The 26,227-nt window shown below is 42.9% G+C and overlaps 1 protein-coding gene across 3 annotated transcripts in view; it reads right to left on the reverse strand.

Annotated features, from left to right (window-relative positions):
• Positions 1–5,531: 5,531 nt before the first annotated feature.
• hspg2 (heparan sulfate proteoglycan 2) overlaps positions 5,532–26,227 on the reverse strand; it is an 84,934-nt gene continuing 64,238 nt past the window's right edge. For all 3 annotated transcript variants that reach the window (XM_027288655.1, XM_019273889.2, XM_027288656.1), the window contains 39 exons: positions 24,826–24,885; positions 22,357–22,479; positions 22,023–22,175; positions 21,225–21,385; positions 20,901–20,978; positions 19,212–19,347; positions 18,141–18,292; positions 17,830–17,974; positions 17,193–17,336; positions 16,518–16,652; positions 16,170–16,351; positions 15,886–16,081; positions 15,528–15,707; positions 15,183–15,443; positions 14,932–15,094; positions 14,306–14,403; positions 13,955–14,221; positions 13,745–13,857; positions 13,511–13,658; positions 13,305–13,421; positions 13,094–13,111; positions 11,880–11,964; positions 11,652–11,796; positions 11,458–11,560; positions 11,251–11,360; positions 11,063–11,171; positions 10,879–10,977; positions 10,547–10,768; positions 10,207–10,451; positions 9,946–10,117; positions 9,709–9,834; positions 9,257–9,313; positions 7,609–7,684; positions 7,446–7,524; positions 7,019–7,066; positions 6,672–6,742; positions 6,486–6,569; positions 6,040–6,143; positions 5,532–5,871 (listed from right to left, as the gene is read on the reverse strand). In XM_027288655.1, the coding sequence (XP_027144456.1) occupies positions 5,699–5,871; positions 6,040–6,143; positions 6,486–6,569; positions 6,672–6,742; positions 7,019–7,066; positions 7,446–7,524; positions 7,609–7,684; positions 9,257–9,313; positions 9,709–9,834; positions 9,946–10,117; positions 10,207–10,451; positions 10,547–10,768; positions 10,879–10,977; positions 11,063–11,171; positions 11,251–11,360; positions 11,458–11,560; positions 11,652–11,796; positions 11,880–11,964; positions 13,094–13,111; positions 13,305–13,421; positions 13,511–13,658; positions 13,745–13,857; positions 13,955–14,221; positions 14,306–14,403; positions 14,932–15,094; positions 15,183–15,443; positions 15,528–15,707; positions 15,886–16,081; positions 16,170–16,351; positions 16,518–16,652; positions 17,193–17,336; positions 17,830–17,974; positions 18,141–18,292; positions 19,212–19,347; positions 20,901–20,978; positions 21,225–21,385; positions 22,023–22,175; positions 22,357–22,479; positions 24,826–24,885 (5,138 nt within the window). In that variant the 3' untranslated portion in view covers positions 5,532–5,698. The remainder of the gene's footprint in view (positions 5,872–6,039; positions 6,144–6,485; positions 6,570–6,671; positions 6,743–7,018; positions 7,067–7,445; positions 7,525–7,608; positions 7,685–9,256; positions 9,314–9,708; positions 9,835–9,945; positions 10,118–10,206; positions 10,452–10,546; positions 10,769–10,878; positions 10,978–11,062; positions 11,172–11,250; positions 11,361–11,457; positions 11,561–11,651; positions 11,797–11,879; positions 11,965–13,093; positions 13,112–13,304; positions 13,422–13,510; positions 13,659–13,744; positions 13,858–13,954; positions 14,222–14,305; positions 14,404–14,931; positions 15,095–15,182; positions 15,444–15,527; positions 15,708–15,885; positions 16,082–16,169; positions 16,352–16,517; positions 16,653–17,192; positions 17,337–17,829; positions 17,975–18,140; positions 18,293–19,211; positions 19,348–20,900; positions 20,979–21,224; positions 21,386–22,022; positions 22,176–22,356; positions 22,480–24,825; positions 24,886–26,227) is intronic.

Here is a 26,227-nt window from a genome sequence, read left to right on the forward strand (position 1 = left end):
GGCTCATGCATTGTTCACCTGTGAGAGGTGAATAAGAAGGAATTGAATTGTTTGCATTCAGCAACACAGATGGTAAACTAAATCCTCTGTGTTCTGGTGTGGTTTATGTATATATATACTGTTCATACCGGCTGTTAAAATATTATATATAATATATTTGCATGAAGGGTTGCATGGTGGCAGCCCTGTTGCCTCACTGCAAGAACCCTGAGTGACTTGTCCAGGGTGTACACCTCATATCCCACCTTGATAAAGATAAGCGCTTATGGAAAAATTGATGGATATTTGCACACAGACTGGAAGCACGTGGGATCTTTTAATAACCGATATGGAAAAAGGAATGATAACAGCTACATGTGAACTGTTCCAATAATAAGTAATTTATCCTTTAGACTGATGTAATATGAAGGCAGGCCTTCCAGTGATTCAATCTGACAGTCTTTGTGCATTGATCTCTACCTCTTACAGTCAACATGTGATACTCCGTCGTGGTTTGAGGGCAGGAGAGCAACATGATAACACACCACCTATGTGAACTTGACAGCCATGTCTAGAAATATCTATAAATATCTAATCTGTTCGGCTACTTAGATTCAGTCCTGCACATGCTAAGAACTAATACAGAAGATAAAAGGGTCGTCTGTAAACACAAAAACCTAAATGAATGATTTGCTGAACTGTTTTCTGATACCGAATGTAAAGACTTGTGTCTCGCTTGTGTTCATTTGAAAAGGTCACCGTGTCTCAGCTCAGACTCAGCCTTTGTTGTGCTTTGTGCAGGCATACACTGTACCTGCACAGTAACGGTGAAAGCTCGTGTGTTGAAAGTGACTATTGAGTTTCTGTTGATAACAATTGAGATGTTGACCATACAAGCAAGGCCTCAGGCCCTGATGTTAAATGTCACAGAAGGAAGGTGTAAAATAACCAGGAGTGGTGGAGAATAACTGCTATCTGCATAATACTGTTTAACAGCTACACCCACAGGCGAGAAAGTGACCACAGAAGAGAGTGTGACGGAGATATCATAGATCTAATTTAATTTCTTAAAGAATAAATAATTATTGTATCAGTATTATGTTCAGATTATGTCTTTAATGTTGGCTGCACATCTGATGGGATCTTATTTCTACTGTGAATAAAGTCGGTATCACTGCTCAGACAAAGACATAGAGGTTTATATATTCAGCTGAGTTAAAGAAAGCAGGTCTGTGAGGTCATCTTGGTCTTAGCTGAGTTATTGTATGGATCCATGTGAAGATATCAGTGTAGAAATGTTTGAAAAGTCAGGATTGTGTTTTGTTTCTAGCATACCGAGCCACCCCAAAATACTACTTGACAAAAGTATGGTCCGAATCAAGGAAACAGTAGAGAACAAGATATTCTGACTTAGTCCTGGTTACACTGCAAACACTGGATCCTACACTAACCATAATGCAATTTGCACATGCCTTTAGAGCAAGACACCCCCAGTTTGTGGAAGTTTGTGGAAGTCGAGGCTGAGATAACCGTCTTAGAGATCATTCAGGGTTATTTTTCTGACTTTAAAAGTGCCTTCAGTGAAAACAATATATATATATTGAATGCCCCTTTACAGCATCACGCTATTTCCTATTGACCTATCTTAAAATCATGAAGCTAAATCTATAAGTTATTAAAAATAAAAAGGGAAATCCAACAAGACGTTACATTTTATTGATTGTTTTGTGGCTCACTTCAAGACTCTGGATTTTCTTTCCAAGAAGCCTTCCAGCATCTCATCTGCATCTAATAGTTTATAATCCACACACAGATGTATGAAGTCACGTTGCATAAAAATGAGGATTAATAATGGACTCCAGATCTTACTGAAGTGATTTTCTCTTACATGACAACTGTAATGAGAGCATGAAAACCGAGCCTCTCCTTCCTCTGACAGACTTCTCTTCTGGTTATGTAACTGCATCCCATTGTCACTGTTCGTTTTGCTTTAGGATGAAGTGTCAACAGTAATTCCTGATTATTTTTGTAGTTATTCTACAAATATATATTGCACTATATTACGAGCAGCTGCAGACAAATCACTGATGTGATCACAAACCATTTGAACGAGTTATGGGAATCACCAGTACAGAACATTGATGACACACACCATCGCTATGACATACGAGTATCAACAACCTACTTAACCTTTTATTTATCCAACTTCTCCTGGTACGTTCACTTTACAGGATGCTTTTTTGTAATATTCCATCGCCATAGTAATTTAATAAATCAATACAATAAACTGTAAGATGAGAGTACTGCACCCATGGGATGGATTTATTTTAGAAACCTGATTTGGGTGTAACCGACATGGGAACACTGGGTCTACTACTCTAATAGGTGGTGTAATCTATCTCTGTTCAGTTGACAGGGGTTTAAGGTTTATGTGCACAATGGATTATTTGGCACAACAATGAAGTGATTTGGTGCAAAAAGAAACATTGGAGCACAAAGCAGAACACACGCACGCACACAAAAGAAAACTCACAAGATTACAAATAGCACATGAATTTTGTTTTTAATTAAGAAACACCAAGGGCAAGGGGGGCGTCTTTTCAACATTGAAAATGGATGTCGGGTTGTCCCGACATGGACAATATTTCATCTGGTACAATTTCATTCATTTAAACTGAGTTATCTGCTTTTCAGAAGTGAAACAGTTTAAAACATTTTAAAAATAAAAATTTCCATCATTACTAAAAGTGCACCATTCATTTTTTTTTTTTTTGCAATGGCCTAAAAACAAACCAAAAAAAAGCAGTGGCAGTTTTCTTGACAACTTTGCGTTGGGCGCGAGTGTACAGTGTATATATGGAAATCCAGTTTAAGAGCAGATACACAAAAGGAACCCAACGAGGGGCGCACACACCGTCATTCTCTGCTTCAGTGTCCTAAACCTGGACCACAGCAGTGGCTCTTTGAACAAACATGATGACACCTTTCTGTGTAGATAAATAATTTATTCGGAGTCTAAGACTTTTGTCACTGAGTAATTAATAAGACCAGTTTTTCCGACCATTTAACCTGGCAGTTCCACTCAGGTAACCTTTGGAACTTAATTGGGGGTTAGTGAAGAATTTACCGGCGGCGGCGGGGGGGGCATGTTCAAACTTAAACATGAGGGGAAAAAACAAAAAGGGGGTGTGGGAGGCAATACACAATAACCAGAGGAAAGAAAAATAGCAAGCTTCTGTGATTGCTCTACTAAAACAGCAGAATCGAGCCTTGAAACGAAAAGCGGAGGAAAAGAAAAACAAAAACATGAAATAAATATAAATGAAGCAGCTCTAAGAGAAAGGATAGTGCTCATTCTTGAGGATATTAATACAAATATTTTAAGCTTACAAAAAAAAGACGAAGAAAAGAAAGTGAGAGAAAAGTTTGTGAACCCCAAAGTGATCGTGCCGTTGTGGTTTTTGTGGTGTGGTCGACTAAAAAAAAAAAAAAAAAAAGGTGGAGCGAGCATGCTTTTTATTAGAGCTACACTACTGGTCACAGCACCTGCAGGAGGCTTCCACTGCATTCCCAACATGACCAAACACTATCCCAACTGTGTCCTACTGCCGTCTGCAGAGAAAACAACCCACAGAACCACGGAGCCTTCAGAGTTTTATAGCTTACTGAATTGTCACTAAAGCTACCAAACCTGAACATTAAGTTAATATCTTGAGGCAGTTCTGGGTTGACCCTCCTGAGGATATGGATAATGACACATGCACACACACACACACACATACCTGACTCCATACTGGGGGAGGGGCTTAAAGTAGAGTGACCTATGAGTAATGGAAGGGGCTGAGACAAACATAACAAATAAACAGGCATACACACTCATTCTTAATTGATAGATATATCTACCTGACTGGCAGATAGTGTTACACATAAAACAATATCTTCAACAATCACACAAAAAAATTACACCCTTTTTCAGCTGTTTTTTTTTTTTTTTTGAGATCTACTCAATCAAATAAGGCCGTGAAGGCGACACGCCGTACTGTTATAAAATCAACCTGCCATGCATATTAACAATCAACAAATGTGTCACTAGTGTACGCTGTTTCTGATTAACCTAAGCAACCGAATGACTACAAAAAAAAACAAACACCTCTACATGTGAGACAGAAAACCACTTGACTACGTTCTGAATCTTCATGTCTGACATTAGCACCAAGGTTTCTTTCTTTTTTCATTAAAAAAAAAGAACAAATTACAGACACAGAAGACACACCGGCGCCGTGAATGACTCTCAAAGCAAAAAAATTTGAGTTTAAAGCGGCAGTACATTTATCATTTTTCCGGCTAATTATTTGTATTTATTTTTTATTTTTTTGACGACCTGAGTTGTGTACTGAAGCTGCATGTGACCGTGACCGTGTGCGCTCCCTCTCCCAACTATTTTGCAAAAAAAAAAGACTTGTAAAGCATGCTCGCACGCAAAAAAACAAAAAAAAAAAAAGTTCCTCTACAGAAGTGAAGAAAAGAAGGCCTAAACATCTTCAAGTATTAAAACAGTTAGGCCTATAAAAGCCCTGGACACACAGTATTAGAACCCAGAATAAACTCTAGGAAAGTTAAAGAGCAGTTATGGTTAGTTTGCATGTTTTCCCCCACAAATATAATATATATATATTCATATGTATATAAATAAAAATTCAGTGCTGTAAAAACATCTCCAACTCCATAGGATCTGACCCATCGTAGAAGGCCTAATATGTTTTACTCTTACTCTTCTCATGGCTAAAACTACTGCTGGAAGTATGTAAACTGTACTGGTTCTCCTGTGTTAATAGTCCTTCATTGAGAATACAACACTGAGGAAGAGAAGACTTGTTAATATCTTTTCATTTTTCTCTCTCTTTTTTTTTTTTGGTTTTACTGCACACCACACAGAGAAACATAAACTGTTGTGTCGTCTTTTTTTTTTTTGGTAGCAGCAAAGCACCAAGTTTGTGTCAGCCTCTTTTTCTGCGTAAGTCTCTCTGTGTGAGTCTGCTGTGTGTATGACATCACTCAATAGTCTCTGCATGTGTACATGTGTGTGTGTTTGTCTATGTGTGTTTGTGTGCTGCGATCACTGACAGTATAAAGAAGGGACGGCGTATGCGTGACGTCACCCATAGGTTTCCGAGGAGCCGCTTTGGAGCTCAAAATCTGTGGTGCTGGCCAGCCGCGGGGCCAAATGACGCCTGGAAAGCTCAGAGGAGCCACCTGTAACTGCGTCCACCTGTCAATCAAAGCGGCCACGCTGTTAATTATGCATAACTTTAAGCCTTATATATAATATAATTTGAACGGGTGGGTTAAAACAGTTGTCATGAACGGGGAAATTAGCTATAGAGACCAAAACTGTTATTTGTACCGGGTTATTTCTGCTGTGAAGTTGGACATTTTACTAAAGGGGCTTATGGAGACTGGCATGTTCTGGAGCCAGCCTCAAGTGGCTGTTCTAGGAACTGCAGTTTTTGGCACTTCCGCATAGGCTTCACTTAACAACATGTCATCTTGTATTTCTTTTTTTTTTTGGTAGCAGCAAAGCACCAAGTTTGTGTCAGCCTCTTTGTGTGAGTCTGCTGTGTCTGTGTATGACATCACTCAATAGTCTCTGCATGTGTGTTTGTCTATGTGTGCTTGTGTGTGTGTGTGTGTGTGTGTGTGTGTGTGTGTGTGCTGCGATCTATGAAGAGCACGGCTGCACGTTGATGCCGTGGGCTGCGTGGGCTTGCAGGTCGATGGCCTGGGCTGGCTGCTGTCCCGGCCGGGCGTTCATCAGTGTCAGGTTTCTCACGCAGCCCGTCATTCCCGCCTGGAACTTCCCTCCCGTCATGGCGGTCATGTCCGGGGCTCCGCCTGTCACGTGAGAACACACACATAAACATAAACAACAAAAGATAAACTTCCTCTTTGGACATTTAATTAACTGAACCAATGAAAGATAAATAAAAGAGTTTACATTCATTTTAATAGATAGTTAGAACTAACTACATTGTCAGGGCTCCATACTTTCAAACCACTCACCCAAATATATACTGCCTTTGGTGTTGACCATGAGGCTTCTGCCTCTAGACTGTCCATGTAGCGCTGCTCCTCCATCAACCTGGATGTATCCGTCTTTTCCAGTTCTGCAAGAAAAGATGAGAAAGACGTGAGGAGGCGAAGCTACAATCAACCATTCATGCTGCTGTTTCAGATGTTTGTCTGTGTTCTTCTGTGTGTTGAATCGGTAAAAAATCATGTCTGCATTTTGAAATGAAGTAACCAAAAAGGCATTCTGAGACGGCGCCAGAAATCCTGGCACAACGTATACTTTAGTTCATCAACATCTGGAATCTTGATGTTTTACCAACCCTGCAATTACTGTAAATTAACTGTGTGGGATTTCTGATTGAAATCTTAGTCCTGCACACCTGTACTTCTACTTTTATTGAAAAAAGAGCACCTACTGTACCAATATGCGCTCGTACCTGACTGCTGTGACCTTATGCCATCTCCCGTCGTTGATGGACCTCCGGGACAAGATCTGTGCCTCTCCACTGCCCAGCTGGTAACTGGATATCATACAAATCATGAATATGAGCTGAAAATAATAATAATAATAATAACACTCATCCAGTTGTCAACAGAACAACGGGGTTACAGCGCTGAGTCACCTGAAAACAAGGTGTCCATTCTGTAGACCGAGGCTGATGAAGTCCTTGCCTTTGCCGTGTTCTCCGAGTTCCTAGAAATAAATGTTCAGTCAGCGGCGGAAGAAGATGTGTGACTGAATTTTGTGAACCACTGACCGGCTGCAGCAATTTTCTGCACCAAAGGTTTTAATCAGGAAACATACACATCGTTCCCAAACAGGATTTTGTAAAACTTTCCGTGCAAAACAAAAAGCCATGATGCACAACGCAAACTTTCATTTCAGTCATTCTGCAACACATACTGGTATGAAGCAAATGTTATGAAACATGCTAAATGAACAAGGGGTGTCTGGTGTTTGAGTGGATACCTTTTTACTAGCATGCACCTTTCGCACCTTTCGTGCGCCACTGGTCTCCTGAGGAAAACGGAGGGTGAGTTAGAGAAGCAACATGCATTTATTTTAGTGGTGTCAGACAGAGCCGGGCTCACAGCCAACATGCCCAACAACGTTACAGCCTCTGAAGTAGACAGTGTGATGATGAATGCTGCAGTATGGTGTCAGTGATGTATTATTGTGTTGACATGTAAGTTAAAACTCACTCAATGCTATGAGAACATTCCTCACTTCCTTACAGATGAGTGGTGATGATTAAGAGTGCTGAGGTGCAGTAGCAAAGTTAGGGTGAGGATAAAAAAAGGTGGAAGGGAAGGATGTGAGTATCAGGTTTAATATTTCAACCAAACTGTGGCTCGGCCCAGTATGAGATAAGTCTCAAGGCAGGACCAGGACTCACCACTCCCTGCCACAGGATCAGGCCCTCAGAGGAGACAGTGTTGATCTCCAGCTCGATGGTCTCTGGTGAGTCAAAAGCGCTAAAACAGAAAAAAAGAATGATTCTTTTGATGCATGGCTGCATTTGTGAGAGTAAAACAACGATGTAGGAAAGTTACAGTTACCTTCTTGGGAAAATGGATTTGGGGAGGGCAATGTATCCGTCATTTTGGAAATGAGCTGCATACTGATAGGGTGAATCTATAAAAAAAATAAAAAATCAGAACCACATTTGAATATTAGGAAGGAAGCTGTGGGGTTTGATCCTCACTGTTATAGTGCCCTCCAGTGGCGAAAGCATGGAAGAAACCCTGGTAAGACAGGCTCGGTTAGACACAGACAGTTCTAGACAAAGAGGTATCTTTCACTGAAATCATGAGCAAAGTGTTTTATTTGTTGGTTGTGTGTAAAGCTGAAATACTATGTAGAAAAGAAAAAAACACAATCTTCCTCTTAGCAGTGAAAAGTTGAATTTATAAGCAAGAAAATGCTCGATAAATAGATATAAATCAATACTGTAAATAAACAAAAAAATATACAGTAAATGTCTTTAGTTTGTCTTTTTGGTCGACACATGAGGAGACATTGGTGCATATCTTTATTGAGACTTAGATGCCTACGTGTTAATTGCTTCACAGATTGTGGTATTTATATCGTAATAACCATTCTAAACATCTTAAACCTTGCCTCGGATAAACACTCCTCATGTCATGATAAAATAAAAGCTGTCTCTCTCTTAAACACCAGCATAAATTTGTGACTTTCTTCTACAGATTTCTTATTGATAAGATAAGTTCTTATCAACCTTATGTATGCGAGCTGCTGTGACAAAGTAGTGTATAGAAATTGGGTGTTTTATTGCTCATGGACTTTTCATTTCTAAGAGGAAGATGATGTTTCTTCTCCCCAAACCTACATAGGCTCACCTTAAACACAAATATGAAATAAAATATAATCCTAAACTTCATTAAGTGCCTTTTAATACAACAAAAACAACAAAAACGTTCAGCACATCCCAGAAAAAACAAACAACAAAGTCTCCATGATGCAAACTCATTTGACAGTCCTTACCAATGCATGAGCAAGTTATTTGCCATTCCTCACACGCTCCACCATCTCTGACCTTTTTTAGTCTGAGATCAGACTGAACTCACCATGGGTCCATGCACAAATACCACATTATGCTTGAAGTAACATCTCAACTCACCCAAACACCGACACACTGTGCTTTTTCGACAGACGGTTGAAGTTGTTAGTAACAGCGCAAATGTGTGGAGCAGATTTCTGACTTAGGACAGTTTCAGAGAGAAAAAACAAGTATTTCTGCAGACTTTTTTTTTTTTTTTTGGTTTGTTTTACAGACAGGCATTGTTGAAGTAGATGGAAACAAGATTTTATGTTGTGAGTAGCCATCTTACAGGCATCGACATGATGAGAGAAAAACAAAAACAAGGGGAATTCCACATTTCATATGGGTCCAAAAAAAAAACAGGGAGCACAAATCAGCTGATCTCCCGACTACAGTACCATCCTGTTACCTTTTAATATAGATGCAGAATTCCCCTCTCCCAATTTTCCAATGGGGACAAGAGCCTCAGTTGCCAGCTGATGACAGACGCATGTTTGGTTTATGCGCGAACATGTGTTAGGCAGTAGACAGATTGGGTTTGAGCTTGGAAGGGACGTGTGGGGCCCCCTCCTCGAGCTCAGACGGGGGCCCCCCCTTTGTTAGTCACGGTCGTGTCAGGCAGACTGAATATTGAGATACTGTACCATTCGCCTCGCTAGCTTCCAAATTCCACTGGGCCTCGGGTAAGCTGGAGACCTGGCCTGTGTGTTCAGGATATAGCCATGAGAGTGCAGGGGTAAGACATACGTAATCACTTTAAGGGGTTAACCCTCCCAGCATGCGGTGCAATGCTGGGAGTGAACTGTCTCATGTTAGAAGGGCTTCATACTGTGGAGAATGTGAGTCATATGGGATCACTTCTTGTCTAGAATTTCTGCTTTGATGACGAATATCTTTGTTTATAGGATGCAGGTGTGTGCAGCTGCAGGGGGACACATGCTTTGGAGATTTGGAGATTTGTTTCAGAACTACTTTTGCACAAATTAGCTTCTACGGTGAGCAATACAATTCAATCATTTCCCCCCCCGCACACACTCTGTTCTTTCTTTATTGGCTTTAATTTTGTCGGTGGTTGTGTTGCTGCTTTAAAACTTACTTTCTTCTTCACAGTTCAGGCCCGTGTGGCTCGGCATGCACACACACTGGCCCTCGACACAGCTGCCGCCATTCTGGCACTGAACGTTGGTCTGGCAGACATCTCTCACGATCTCGCAACGCTCACCTGCAGAGTCACATAGCAGATATGTGTCAGGGGTGAATGGTTGGCAGTGAAAACACACACACACCAAAGGCAGGGTGAGATCATAGGGGTTTGGAGATAAGACAGACTAACCTTCAAATCCATCCTTACAGAGGCACTGGTACTCGTATTCAACATTCGACATGCAGTGACCACCGTTCAAGCAGGGCCGGCGGTCACAGGGACTGTTGTCCACGCACTTGCGGATGGATCTGCTTTCTGTGAAGCTGTAGGACAGATCCACCTTCTTGTTGTTGATGGAAACCTAAGCAGGTGATGCAGACAAGTTTAAGCTACCGCATGCACACAAACATTTATGAATTTTTGTTTTCTTATTTTATTTTTTTATCTCACCTCTCCTATGCAGCCCTCAAACAATTCGCTGACATTGGCAGGCTTAGGCAGGATGTCCATGTTGGGGACTCCTCCCAGGTACATGGGGGTGTGGATATTGAGGCCCTGGGCTTTCCCTGGAGACGTCTTCCTCTCCACTGGGCCTTGGTCTATCTTCAGGTGGCCGGCTCTCTTGTTACGCTCGGCCACAACCGTGTGCCACTGGCCCAGAGAGACAGGCTCTGGACTGAGAAGGATTGCCTGGCCTGAAAATAAAAAAAAAGAAGAAAATTGACCTCATACTGTTGAATGTAAAACGCATTTAAAGCTTTCTGAAACAATAATAGATTTGATTCTTTACCTGTGCCCAGTTCATATCTGAACTCTACATGTCCCTCCACCATTGAGATGGCTACAAAGTCCTCCACCTTCATTTTCTTCCCTCCGCAGAAGAACATCAATCCGTCTCTTTCCAGGGGCTTGAACTCCAGCTCCACGCGCAGGTCATCGTGGATGTTGGTCAGGGGAGGATAGGCTATGTATGATTCCTCACCATCGAACAGCGGAGTGGTCACAAGTTCCCCTAGAGAAAGGAGTGAAGGAGTGAGGAAGAAAATGCAATGATATTTCATGAAAAACATCCATACTGACATTGTGTTTATTGTTAAATATACTTATAACTTCCTCTCTTACCATCCATGCATTTGTTTCCAAACTTGCCGAGGTGGCAGCGGCAGTCGTAGCCGAGGCCGTTTGGCCGGTTGATGCACGTGGCGTCTGGTCCGCAGGCGTCTGTGGGAGTTCAGATCACAAACGTTTGATACGAGTTGATAGCCACATCCATGAATCCATGATTCATTCGTGTGGTCAGGTGTACCTGAGTGACAGTGCAGGGACGAGTGGTGCTGGCAGTTGCTGCCCGTGAATCCTCTGGGGCAGCCGCACTTGTACAAGCTGGCGTCCGAGTCCTCACAAGCTCCTCCGTTCTGAATAACGGCATGGATGAAATTAATTGGACATCATGGGGTTAAACACAAATCGATCAAGTGGATGGATGCAACTGACCTGGCATGGGTGGTCTTTGCAGGTGGGACAGTTTGTGACACCGGTAGAGCTGCGGTCAAGATCTTTGAAGATGACTTCCTCTCCTTGGATGACCAGCTGACGGATACAGCCTGCATAGTAACGATATCAAATAAGGACTTCACATGAAGAAGACTTTTTCTCGGTCCTATTTTTACCCATCGTGGTGTAAACAGAGTCATGTCTTACCAACAAAACCAGTCTTAATGCCGGCGGTTTTGGCGAGGATTGTGTAGTTGGGATAACCACCCACATGCAGGTCCTCATTCAGATCCAGGCCCTGGAACTTGCCCTGAGGAGCGAAAGCATGCATTTGTGTAACATATAAACTGACATAAATGAATTGAAATGCATTTATGTGACAGTAGGAGTTTAATTCACACCTGTGAGCTGCCGTTTATGGGCTCCCCTCCGTCTACAATGATGTAGCCCAAGGTGAGGTTGCGATACAGTTCAACTGTGTGAAACTCTCCCAGTTTGATGGGGTTGGGGTCGCGTATGGTGGCCATGCCGGATCCTACGTCGAACCTGAGACAACAAAACGAGGCGATTACCAACAAGATCACTGTCAATCAGGATGTAAATCAGGAGAGAGGTGAGTATAAACTGACCTGAACTCTAAGCGGCCGCCCACAAGTCCCAGAGAGATAAAGTCTGCTCCTGTGGTCCTCCTCTGGCCATTGTAGAGGATCATACCTACACCACAAAAACAAGGTGAGTGAGCACTAGTAAAAACATAATGCTAAATGCATAGCTTATAATAATATCCATCTTAATAAGCCAAGAACATAGTCATTTTATTTAAACAAGTGGAATCTTCCAGCTTTTGTAATTCATTCAATGATTTCCTTCATGATCCGTCTGAATTTCTCACTCAAAAATCAAGATTTTAAACCAAATCTGAGAGCAACTTGCGACTTGTTAGGACGGATATTATTGCAATTAGTTATTCAAAAACTCTTTGAAAGCTTGATGGTAAAGCAGCATGCTATGCTGAGGCACGTTTTAAAGCCAACCAAAGCCAGGTTCTAACCTGCCCGATCCTATCTGGGCATCACCGGGCTGCCATGTTGCAGTCACCAGTCACGCACCACACACACTTCTTCTCTCTCCACATGCCGGGAACACATGCTTTTTACATGAGCCACAGAGGCACACAGGGAGAAAGTGGGAACATGCCCTTCTACACGTCTGTCTACAATCATCTCCGATAGATGTGAAAGGGAGTGGTCAAGAGAGAGTGTAGATTGCATAAATGTGCAAACACAAACTTTTTTACGCATGTTTTTTTTAAAGTGTAAAGTACGTTTTACACAGGATGTGAAGTTTGTGTCAAACAGAAGAAGTCAAGCACGCTCTAACGGCGTTTGTGATTCATTTGTGGCGTGTTTGTTGCCAAACAGTCCAAACAATCCGAAAGAACTGCAAATCAATAAAAAAATAAATAAAAGGAACTGCCAAACAGAAGTGCAGTGATATCTAAATAAAGAAAAGCCTACGGAAACATTTGTAGCATTTGCATTTACACAGCTCTAGCATACAATAGGCAATAAAGAAGCTGATGAAGGAGACCGGGTTGTAAAACTAGATTTATAACTGAGCTATTTTTATGCTAATGACTGCACTACTCCTCCTAAAAGTGGTTTTGTGATCACGACCACAAAAAGCCTGCATGAAAACAAAAGGCCATGCACCATCTCACATCTCTTTCACAGCCTCTCAGTCAGCTCTGAGCTGGATGCATTATGTGAAAGTCTGATGGGAGTAAAGCAGCACTGCCAGCATCACTCTTGAGTTCCTGTGGTTCTCAAGCACTGAGACTCACCAGCGTACAATATGAGACCTTCCCACCACGTGGGTGAGAGAGAGACAGAGAGACAGAGAGGGACAGAAGACGCAGTTAGGTTATACATGAGGAAGTAGGACAAACATGGTGTACAACATAGAACAAAAAGCAAAAGATATTACCACACTGCGAGAAATAAGAAAAACGTGTAAGACAATATGGTATGCAATGTAACTTCATACGTCCTTACCATCGACATTATCGGGTCTGAAGTTGATCTTAATGCTGAAAGCCTTGTAGGCGTTCTTGATGGTGGGCAGGGTGAGGTAGGACAAAGGTTCCTGGGTGAAGTATGGCATCACTCTCTCTGAAAAAAGCAAATCATCTCAGTTAGACACAGACAACTGTGCAGTTCATACTCTTTTAATTTATTAACCTCCCTCCAGACGGACTAACCGTGAACTTGAAGTGTAGTGAAGGCTTCGACTTTTCCTTGTTTGTTGGAGGCGGTGCAGACGTACGTCCCAGAGTCCTCGTGGCTGACCCGAGGAACCGTCAGCACGTTGACTTCCTGGAAACACTTAGGAGGGAGCTCTCCGTCCAACTAGAAACAGAAGCAGATGCAAAATGAGTGTCCAAAGTAAAGTATAAAAAAGTTCATAAACACTGCAGCTTGATTGAATTGGTTACCTTGGACCATTTGATCTCAGGCACAGGGTATCCTGAAGCCACACAGGGCATGACTGCATCAGACCCAACGGTCACCTCCTTAGTCTCAGGCAGAGAAGCAATCTGAGGGAGGGCTGTGCAAACAGGCCAAGAATGTAAATGAGGGTGGAGGGGTAGATAATGCATCTGTGTGTGTGTGTGTGATGTGTTTGTGTAGTCGTGTGCACTCACACTGGACGTTAAGGACCACTTGGGACTCCACTGAGCCTACGTTGTTGGTGGCCGTGCATCGGTACTGCCCGGCATCGGCCTCCGTCACCCGCTCGATCTTCAGCATACCGCCCTTCACCATGATGTGAGCGGGCAGAGACCCGCCGACTTTGCTCCACTGAACCGTGGGCTCCGGGTCACCGATAGCCTGGCACTCAAACTCCACAGAGTTCCCGATCATCACGGTCTGCACTGAGGTGCGCACGTTGATCATCACCTTCGGCAGGGCTGTGGAAAAGGAAAAGAACTGTTCGATTTGGCTTTGATGGAAGGAATGTATATACTGACGTATTTGCAGCTAATGTAACGGACCTTGGATGGTCAACCTGGCGGTGTCCTGAGCCTGACCGTACACGCCGCTGGCTCTGCAGATATAAACACCTTCATTGCTCTGCTCGAGGTTCTCGATCCTGCAGAGAGACAATAAATTACGCACATGGAAACAAGTCGTGTCAAGGCGTTTACTTCACATATCACACAACGTGAGTGGACTTAAATATCTTAGCCAATTAAAGGTTGGCGATGTTCGACATTTTTCGTACTGTCAAAAGACAAAAAGCTGTGTCTGTATCTGTGTAGGCAAAGCCTGATGTAGCCTGTTCTTCTGTACCATTGAACTACATTGTCACCCATACTATACACTGTAGTTTATTTTGAGTTACTCCCATGTACTACACACCGTCTGCTGCTGTAAATACTTGCTAGAACACCAAATACATGACAGAAAATATTCAATTTGCTCCTGTTGAGTATTACATCTACATCTTCAAAGGGAACCAGTGGACTTCTGAGATCCACAGACATGCTGGGGGAGTCCTAAAGTATTCAGAGTCTTATTAATATGTCTTGTAGCCTTTGGGCTACTTCTGGGTAAAACTGTCAGTTTGCTCCTTTAAAGTCACACAGAGCTGTTTTGAATCCTCTGTGAGCCAACACACCTGAGCACTCCGTCCTTGATGTGATGGTTCGGTGGCAGCGCTCCTCCTTCCTTCAGCCACTCGATTTTGGTTTCTATACCTCCTGCTGACGAACACGTGAACTCCACAGCATCGCCCTTGGCTTTTACTTCAACCTGTGGTGACACACGCACTGCCAAGGGGGCTACAAAGGGGAAGGACAGATAGATTATTTAGGCCTTGCTGTGCCGTTCCTCATCCGTAACAAATTGTTGTATTATCCGCAAACTTACATCTGACTGTGACTTTAGCGAACACTTCGCTGTTGCCCACTTTGTTGCTCGCCACGCACTTGTAGGTCCCAGCATCCTCTGCAGTCGCCAGGTTGATCTGAAGATCCCCTGCGCTAACCTCGGCTCTCGACGGCAGGTTTCCATCCAGCTTGGTCCAAGTGTAGGTCAGAGGTGCAGTACCATGAGCAAGGCACTGCAACCTGATCACCTCCCCGACCCGCACAGCCACATCATCGGGCAGAGAAGTGGCATAAGGAAGGGCTGGAGAGAGAGAGAGGCAGGAAAAAGTTTACATTGTAAAATAAGAGATGTAAAGGAGTGATTTCTGGCAGCCACAACACTCACTCTCTACATCGAGCGTGATGGTGACTTCGGTGGTGCCCATGTGGTTGGTGGCGGTGCAGATGTATTCTCCTGAGTCCTGGCGGCCCACGTTGGGCAGCACCAGGCTGTTGTTCACCACCTTGTGTCTCCAAGGCAGAGGAGAGCGCAGCTTGGACCAGGTGATCGTCGGAGATGGGAAACCTAAGAAGGCCAAATTGAAGAACGTAACATAAGTTTCATGCTCAGCTACTTTTGAAATACCAATTTTAATAAACAGGAATAAAACATATTTTAATCTTGTAGCATCTTTGTCTATTAAAAAAATGTGCTACAGGTGTTTTTTTGAGCGGTACAGTGATGCAACAGCTGCCATCATTACCGTGAGCATCACAGCGCAGCGTCGCCGTCTGTCCCTCCACCATAATCATCAGAGGCTCGGGAACAGTTGCCCTGGGTACCGTGGGCAGTTGAGAGCCTCCCTCAACCACGACCACCACCTTGGTCTCAGTAGTGCCCTCGTTGTTGCGAGCCGTGCATACATACGTGCCACTGTCTTCTGGACGCGCAACTAGTATCTGCACAAAGGGAAATATGTCAGCTCATGAATACACACAATTTCAAAAAACAAATCTTTAAGTAGCAACACAGAAAATACTGAATAACCTGCATGACTGCGTTGGACTCCATGAGCACAGGGCTGCTCAGCATGGTCTTGCGGTTGCTGTCCAGCCTGTGCCATGACACTGAGGGCCGGGGCTCTCCTGACGCCTGGCATTCCAGGTTAATGGGTTCGCCCACTCTGACACGCAAGGGTCCAGCAGGAGTGACGGTGGCCACGGGAGACTCTGAGGTCACAGATAAGAAAAATACTGGTTAGGTTCTGTGCCTGATCAGCCACTAGAGGGAAGCCTTCACTCAAGAGGTTTAAGGGTGTGCGACGATAACTGAAATATGAAAAGTCCCTTTGTGGCAAAATGAATGTGTGAACGTGCTGACACACATGGAGCTTACCTTTGACGATCAGAGACACGATGGTGTGGGTGATGCCGAATGGGTTGCTGGCCACACAACGGTAGGCACCGTGGTTCACAGGGCGGGCATTGGCGATGGTAATAACCGAACCATCAGGGCCAACTTTGACATTGTCTGCAGGACAGAGGAGCCAATCAAACATCAAATCTGCTGTGGATGTTGCAATTTAAAAGGGGCGGTGCACTCATTTTTAAAGTTCACTCATCATCATCATCTATATAAGGCCTTCTGGGGCGTTTTTAAAGTTTAAAAATAACCCTGATGATGTCACAAAGGTTGTCTTGACTTGGAAATGTGGGCTTTTTAATAGAAAGTGGGTATTTAGGAGGCAGGAGGGGTGTAATGAAAGTGATATTTAGCTGCACAGGCGAGCAAACTGAATAACTGGAGTAGTCCTTTAACATATGTTGAGTGGCTCTCAATCTTGGGTCTTAAACACCTCTTGACGATATCCAAAATTAGCCGAAGCCGAAGAAAGTCACACAAGCCATTGAATCTTATTAGAGTAAATGAATTTTAAATTGGTCGCTGGATGAAGTAACAGAGGAGTAATTCATGGGCTGATTGCAGCTGTAATTGCTTATAAATAATGACATTGTAAAATCAGAACGCATTAAGCAGGTTTATTTCTCAATGGGTGTGTGTGGTTATTACCTGGCAGCGGACGATTGTTGGCCAGTTTCCACTCCAGTCGGACAGGCTGGGCTCCGCTGTAAACCCTGCACCTGAAGCTGGCCGTCTCCCCCACACGCACTGCAGCACTGTGGGGCTCGATGGCGATGATTGGACTCTGAAGACCTGCAGCAGAAACCACCAATTAAAGGCTCTGCACAGATTCTTCTCCTATTTACTGTTCACAGTCTCACTTCATTTAGCCGATGTATAATTCACAGAAACCTGAAGTAACAAATTACTATTCAGTGTGGCCACGGGATTCATTGGTAGAAGCTGAAGAGCTGAAATATCGCCTAAAGTCTAGGAAGGAGCGAATGAGGATGAGATCATGGGACAGTAGTGAGGAAAATCATTCAAACTGAGGTCATACTGGGCTCCACTGGAAAGTACGACTGGAAAGTTCATTCGTGAAGTGAGCCAGTGTTAGTCTGAGAACAACACCCTGCCATGTAATGCCTCTGAATGATGCTGCCATCGAATGCAATTTCCTCGGTGAGACAGCGAGGGCTGTCAAGTCAAATCAAACCGACATCAAGCACAGTGGCTTTTGACATTTGAGGAAATAATAAATATCCAAATAAGCTCTAATACTATTTTTATCTGTCTGCTAACTTACGTGAAGAAGATGAAGTGACGGACACAGAGACAGAAGCCTGGTGGACATGAGATCCGGGGCTTGATGGGTTGCCCTGCACCCGGCAGACATACTCTCCCGAGTCCTCTGGTGTGGCCGACAGGATGCGCAGCTGACTGCCCAGAACCTACACCCAGCAGACAAGGACTCGCTTGAGTTCAGCTTGGAAGACAACTCATCATTTTTACTATGATACATCTTCAGTTTCCACTGCATCACATTAAACAAATCTAAAAATCCGTTACCTTTACCAGGACTTAAGACATATCTAATCTTTCCGTTTTTGTGATTACCTGGTGGTTGGAGGAGAGGCGTCCACTGGCTCTTGTCCAGGTGACTTGGGGAGGAGGATTTCCAGGCGCCAAACAGTTGAGCTCCAGACTCTGGCCTTCCTGGACATCAGCTATAGATGGCTGGATGGTGACCACTGAGGAGACATGGTCCGCTGCACAAACACAAAACAGATGCAACACATGAAAGTTTTTTAGAGAAGAACTAACTGTTTTCTTTTTTCTTATGCATTATAGAGTTATTCATGGTTTATGAAATAGCTATGGGCAAATCATGTTCATATATAGGATAACTTGGTGCCTTCTATATAGTGCACTTGGAAATTACTGTTTGTGTTACTGTGTTTCTCAGATGCTGGATAACCTTGGGGAGATTGTGGAGGCGGGAGATTTGCACATAGGGTGAAAAGGTGGAGGAGGAAGTTTATGTAAGGTACTACTGTATATACTGTATATCTGCACTATGCTTTGTTATTTATTACTATCATCATTATCTTCTTTCATTCTCTCTAATTCAATGCAAAACAACACGTTATAAAAATTAGGTTTATACTGTGTTTCAGATGTTTTAAATCATACAATGTGTGCGTGAGTTCCTATTTCTCACACGTCTCTAATATGACTTTGTTACTAAGGCTGGCAGGGTAAGGTAAAGTTCAGGTTAATGTATTAATAGAGGTCCAGTCCAGAACACAATGAGGGTCAGGGACAGGTCAAAGAGGTGACATTTAGATTAGGGATATGCTGACTACTGATTAATGAAACTAAGAAGATGTTATGATGCTATCTGTATCTATGGGGAGGAGTCTGAGACAGCCAATCAGAGAGTGTATAAGAACCAACTGTTAGAGCTCCTCAGGGAGCCTTTTCCTCTGTAACCCCTTTTGTGTGTTGCACTGTTGAACAGTCCTTCTTGTACAAGAATAATAAATCAACTTCAAATCCAGTCTTCCTTACTGAAGGGTCATTTGAAAATTCGTTAGTATATCCCCCAGAAACAGATCCAATAAAAACTTCATCAAACAATCAAACACAACATTTCAACCTGCTCTCATTCTTTCTGACATCTCTCACCTTTGAGCACAGTGACTTTGATGGGAGCACTGTTTGAGCCAATGCTGTTGCTGCCAACACACATGTAAGTGCCCGCGTCAGACATCCTGATATTGGGGATGAGCAGAGTACCGATGTCGGTGCGGTCATTGCGGGCCTGGAGAAGACACACCGACAAGTGATGGGATTAAATATCTTAATTACACCACCTTATGGTTTACATTTAAATTATATGATTTTAGTTTACACCATAAAACACATAACTACTGAAGACAAAACACATCACTTACCTGTCTCACGTTCCTTTGAAACAACACAAATACAACATTGCTGACATTGTGACACGGCTAGCTAATAGCGACACAAAAGCACTACTAGAGCGTGGATCTTTAAGACAAGGCAAGAGCTGTTATCGCTACTGTTCAGTCTTTCTGTAGATGGATTTTGATTCATGATTTCTGTGACACTGCACCTTGTACACGAAACCGTGTACAAGGTGGTGCCAGAGTTTCTACAATGATTGGTGGGGGTTATGTTAATGTATCATGATCAGCGGTAATTCAATTTACTGAGCTGTTATCTTTGGATGATTGATGATTTTTTTTTTTACAAATGATGACAAATTAGAAGAGTTAGAATTGATCATTTATGACACAGTGATTAGATTGGGTATTAGAAAGCAGTGATTGGCTGTAAAATCAGGGAGTAATCACTAACCAGAGAGCAAATACCGACCAAGAACCAAAACCCTGCATCACCTTTAACAGTCACATGAGAACTCTCATGACTTTCTGGCTCACGAGTGATCAACAGCCTGACTTGTTTGTACACTACTCCACATGGCAGCCATAGGCCCAGCAAGGCCGAAAATGAGCTTTCATGAAGTTTGGAAACACCTCAGAGGGGAGGGGAATCAGAAGGGGAGGGTCTGGGGAGGGATTACTGTATCCGGGGGGTGTTGGGCCATCCGCGGACAAAGCTGCTTAGCTCCGGCCCATTCAACCGTGAGGGAGGCTAAAGCAGAGCAGTGGCTGAGGCGGGCCCTGGCTCAATGTGTGTCTGAACCCATTGACGAGTTTTCAAAGCAAGCCGTTTGCTAGAGCATACAGAATTTCTGCGTGGTCGCACGGCAGAGCCCAGCTCCCCCTGGGAAAGGCTGACACAACGCAGTGGCTCTCTGAGGCAGAACTAAACAGGCCCCGGAGCCCTCGTCGAAGCCGAGGAGGACTGTGCAGAAACCAGACTAACACAATACCCCTTTTGGGCAGGGGGGCAGCGGGCTGTGCTTGGCACGGAGCAAAATATGTCTGAAATACCTACAGTACCTACTGTATACTTAGTCCTGTTAATACACTCAATGGAATGATGAGAGTCAACTGGGTGCTGAGAGCCCAAACATGTCAGGGATGGTATGATGTGGACAGTACAAAACAAAAGACTATGGAACACTAATTAATAAAAACGCAACATAAAGACATGTAATGCATGCAAGTACACTAAGAACCAGACCCAGCTGGTTTTAATGTATTTGGCGTCAGCTCTAAAGGGACTCAGTGAGCAGCTGTGGTAAATTAATGGGGTTTACAAGGTGTGAATCAAGGACACGTTTGATCATGCACTTAGTGGACAATTTGTGAAGACGAGGTCAGTAGAGGACAATTGTGGTGAACTACGAGACAGGACAGACAGACAGCAGACAGATGGACAGACCTGCAGCTCCTCAATACGTCTCTGTAACACATCGAGACTGTTGCTTTTAAACTGATGGAAACCGTGAGAGGGAATGGCCTGAGCAAACGTCAGAACAGGGTAGGATAAAAAAAAAAAGGGGGGGAGGAGACAAACAGAAGGGAGGGAAGAATAAAGGTAAATGGTCAAAATGCTGAAACAGTCACAAAAACTGACACAGTATGATGAAGTACCATCGGCACCGGACACACCTTGAAGTGCAAGATAGACAGAAAGTAAATACAGTCTGAATCGATCCATGTTGAAGTCATCACTAAGGCACCGGGACAGCAGGAGGTGTCTCACCTGTGGAGGGATCTGTCCTCCGTTTTTCAGCCAGGTGAGCTTCGGGGTTGGCGATCCTGTTGCTCGGCAATACAACCTCAAGGTCTCGCCTTCGTGGACTCCAATGTTTTGGGGACTCACTTGGACTTGGGGCTGGGTGCCTAGGCCACTTGGATTAGACTCTGACCAAAGAAATGCATCGTGAACATTCAAACACACAATATACCCAACCCAACGTCTTCAGATTGGAACGTCATTGTCATGAAGTCTGTTCAGGTTCAGTACTAGTCGTCCCAGAACAAGAAAGACTGTAGCAGCAAAACTACTTGACTTGAGCAAAGGTGTATGCTATTGCCTGTAAACTAAACTTTTCATTTGTGACAGGAAGATTGTTATTTCTTTATTCAAAGTTGCACAGTCTAACTTCGAAGCAAGCGGATGAAGAGCTAAAGACCTCAACTAAAGCTAATTAATCTAACCAAAAATAGTGATGTGAGAGGCTTTGGTTGTTCCAAGCTGGTTGTTTAAATCATGAACCACTGAAAATGCACTGAGAACTGGTGGAACAATCTCATTTCGTATTTCCATGATTTACAGGGACATTGCATTCGCTTACAAGAACTCCCTGAAGACCCAACCTGCCTCATTTTAACCATAATCACTACATGCCTAACCCCAACATTTGTCCTAACCTTAACCTACCACTAACCCCAAACCAAGTGTTAACCGTGACATTGAAGGATTTACGTTATGGGGACGTCCTCATAAGGATAAGAGTCCCCACAATGTAAGTATGTAAACAGATTTGCACAAACATACTTTGGACATAGAGGGACACCCGTGCTGTGTGCTCCCCGTGAGTGTTCAGGGCCTTGCAGGTGTAGTCTCCTTCATCAGCTGGGTCCACTGCTGTGAAGCTCAGTATGCCACCTCGTATCACAGCTCTGGGACTCATTCTGTTCCCTGGACCTCCTGTAACAGTCACACAGTTGCACCCCGTCACTGAGGGCTGCAGGGAGGTTTTTTTTTGCACCAGCTGTGACTGAAATTCTCCAAAAATAATACAACAGAAATACAGAAACAGACCTTTCCGCTTGAATTACTATGACTAGATAAACAAGGCCTGCACCAAACACTACAAAACTGGTCATACCAATCCATTCAATGGCAGGGGTTGGGTTCCCAGTCACTGTGCAGCGAAACTCTGCCCGCTGGCCCTGCTGGACATTCAGCACTGAGGGAGTGATGGTGGCCACAGGCTGGGCCCCCTCTGCAGCTATAGAAGGAGACACATCAGTCAAACAGAGCTCAAACCGGAGAGAGCGAGTCTTCCCAGAGGCAGGTGGAGAAATAAAGCGTGATAATGCAGGCTGGTCTATTGGTGTGGTGGTGGTGGTGAAGTGGAATATGAAAACTTGTCAGGAGTCTAAAACCACAGCTTTATATTAAGCTGTAGGAAAGCTTTTGATTACAATGACTTGACTCGACTGACTGGGAGAGAGAGATAGTGATGGGCCCTGTCTGTGCCCCCACCCTCACCCTTGGCAGTCTAGATCCTCAGAGCAGACGAAACAGATGAGATGTGGCAGGCAGACCTTGGCATGGCCTCTGGGCATATTGCTGTCTGTGCCAGTTTGGCTGGCTGCTAGACTTTGTATTCAATCCCTTATGATTCCACGGTGACAGAGCAATAGAAAGGCCCTCATTCAGTAGGGAGGGAGGAGTATGAGGCTATCTAAGCAAGCGGAAAGCCCCTGGGAGTGTTGTAGCCTGGGCCGAGCTTTGATTCTCTTTCTTTGCACACTGTTTTCTAGAATCTCTGTCAGAGGTTTTGTAAAGATCTACGGTACAAGCAGTGCATCAAGAGAAGAAACTTAACTCAGATTAAGAAAAACATTTCTCACTACGTTGGTACCTCTAGTGTCATCTATCCAAGAGGATAGCTTTAGTCTTGTCGGTTCAGATGCAGTCTACAGCCATGCGAGCTGCTCTGTGAGGCTGCACCAGCCAATGTTTAATGTGTTATCGAGCTAACACTTGCTTATAAGCACCAAACACAAAGTCCAACTGAGGCTAATGGGAATGTCTTGCAGGTAATTGGTTGTAAACAGAAGTATTAATCAGATTAAAATTTTGACCCGATGAAGAAGCTAAACGAAAAAGTTATTATTCACATTATTCTGAAAGGGACATTAATGTCAGCACTAAATTTATGTGGTTGTTGAGATGTCAGCCTTGTGGTAGCACTGAAGGAAAAGTCACAAGCTCACTAAAGTATTTAGGATTCATTCTCTGACAACCACAATTCTTGAGCCATACATTCTACTCGAGGTTGAGATGTTTCACAGCTTAAGTGAAAAGTTTGGCCTGCTGGTGGCGCTAAATGAAAAGTCAGGTGATCACCAAAGTCATCGGATTCCTCCTCTGGGTTCATGGATACTTGCAAGGCATGTAAAGACAAAAACTAAAAGTAGCTTCATGGATAGATCCCACCAGAGGTAAAGAAGGAAAACATGTTTTCTTACAGTGTTCTTATACTTGTCTCTGACTTCTTAATGCAATACAGTCTTTCATCTATTAATATCACATGAACTGTGTTATTTTAAGTACAATTCCATTTGTCCGACGCGCTGAAACCAGGCGTCTCACACTGGACTGCTTCCCACATTCAGCTCTGATGTGATGAGGTTGTGATGGGATGTATTAGGCACAGTATGATGTTTGAAGCCCAGATGACAGCTATTTCCCAGTATAACATGTTTCCTTATGAGGAACGGGGAAAAGAGCAAAGTGTGAAGAGGAAGAAAAAGAAGGAGGAGAAGAAGAAGTAGGGACATCTCTTGTCTCTGAATGTGGAGACACCGTCATTCAGAAGATAAAATATGTAGCTCCTTATTATGCAAGATGTAATAAAATGTCTCGTTTGAAGAGCAATTAAACCAGCAAGTTTCTGGACAATTCGATTCATTTAAAGTGATTTTTTTATATCATCAAATTAAAGCTAATTAAGTAATGGCTTTATTATGTTTTGGTCTAATTTAGAAGGATGTTTTCCAGCAATAACTCACAGTTATTATCAGTTCTCGTGAGTAATGTAACAGGTTTGTCGTGTGTAATAACAGTTTTGTGAAGAAATAAGAAGAAAATATATTTCCCATTTTTACAGTAAGGCTTATAGTTACTGTAAAAAACATTAAGTGTGATGTTTTTTTAATCATGGAAACTTGACTCAACATTCATGAGGAGTTGCCCATGAGAAAGAACATGCACTTTTTCCTGCAGTGATGGACCCCAATGAACCCCAAAGAGCCAGGTAGGTGCCAGTAATGCTCATGTACAATCCAAGCAACGACAGGAATATGTTGACTTATATATTCTGTAAGGGAATATCCATCTTTAGGTAATAAATTCAGCTAAAGATGCTTGCACAGATGCTCTGGCTCGGCATGTGTGGAGAGTTTCTGCAGCTACTGCTTGGTTGTTTGTACATGGGCGTCACCGGGGCCACCATTATATCCATGCTGCGGAAGATGAGTGCATGCGTGACACAGAAAGAGAGAGAGGCGACAGGTTCCCCTCCAGGGAGTCCGTCAGAGAGAAAACCATGCCCATGCGGACTTACGCTTTCTGTGTCCTTCAAACATTTCATAGGCTGTGTAAAACATCTGAGTCTGTGAGGCCTCTGGAGTCGTGGGAGGAAGGGAGGAAGGTGTGGGGGGGAGAGGGGAGGGGACAGGTAAACTGACAGGTCAGGTTTCAGGGTTAGAGCAGTTTACCTCCCATCTCCCCGGAGACCATCTCCAAACATGTGGGCCGCTGTAGTTTAGTCCAAATTCAGTCCAAAACGCAGCACACACACGTTATAACAAAAAAAACTTGAATTAAACTGGCACCAACATCAATTTTTTTCCACTTTCTTCATCATTTATTTTATTCAGGTGGTTGGTGCCATTTAATTCAAAAGTTATACGCATTCAATTTTCACACTTACCTCATACACATTTAATCGAGAAATTGAAATATGATGGTTAGAATGCCCGTTTGTTTGTTTGTAACAGTTCATGCTATATCACCTCCAAAATGCGTCTTATGCTGTGAATTCAAATCCAAGATACACAAACACACAAACACAACTCAAATATCACGACTATGTGAACTGTGCAGCTTCACAAGGAGAGATGAAGTTATGCAGGGTAGCCACACGAGGCATGCGGGTTAGTAGCGAGAAGCGTTTTTCTTTTTTTTAAAACACTATTTTAATTTCAGCTGTTAAAACGCCGACATACAGCTTGTGGTTATCCTGGACTGATGGAGATAATATATGCAAATGAGCCCCATCCATGAATTTCCACTCAATTGTCGTTTTGATTTTAATCAATTTTCTCTTTTTTTTTCCACAAAATATTTTCACAGTTAAGATAAATACATTACAGTGTGACATGTGTACATTACATCAGTGTTATTCTTTAAAAAGAAATGTTTAAAAAAAAAACGAGTCAAACAGAAAAGCACCTTTTGGTATTTGTTTTTTGTTTTTTTTGCAATCATAAAGTCTTTGAGTCATGAACGAACAAATAAAAACAAAAGTAAAGTAATTCAAATGGTTTTAAATGTGACCTGTGAGTGTTGAGGTCTGAGATGTTCTCTGACATATATAAAAATATTTTCTTTATTTAAAAAAAAAAAAAAAAAATACTTGAACTTGCCTAAATGTAAACACACAACATGCAAGGTAATTGCATTCACATGGCCAATTCCCTTGAAAAAAAAAAATAAAAAATTACATGTCTGATATATTTGATTTCATGGAAACATTTCAGGATAACATATTTCAGTCAATCGATAAAGAAAATGTGCCAACATTTGACAGAATGTAGATAATAAAAAGACCATAATATACAATTGTAGATGATTATTGACAAAATTATGAATAAAAAAAAAACAAATATTTTTCCTCCTCTTCTTCTGCATTTCAAGTCAGATCTCGAATATTTAAAAACTTATCTGACAGGTAATAATTGTTA

This window comes from Larimichthys crocea, chromosome XV, assembly GCF_000972845.2.
Source record: "Larimichthys crocea isolate SSNF chromosome XV, L_crocea_2.0, whole genome shotgun sequence".
Classification (NCBI taxonomy): domain Eukaryota; kingdom Metazoa; phylum Chordata; class Actinopteri; family Sciaenidae; genus Larimichthys; species Larimichthys crocea.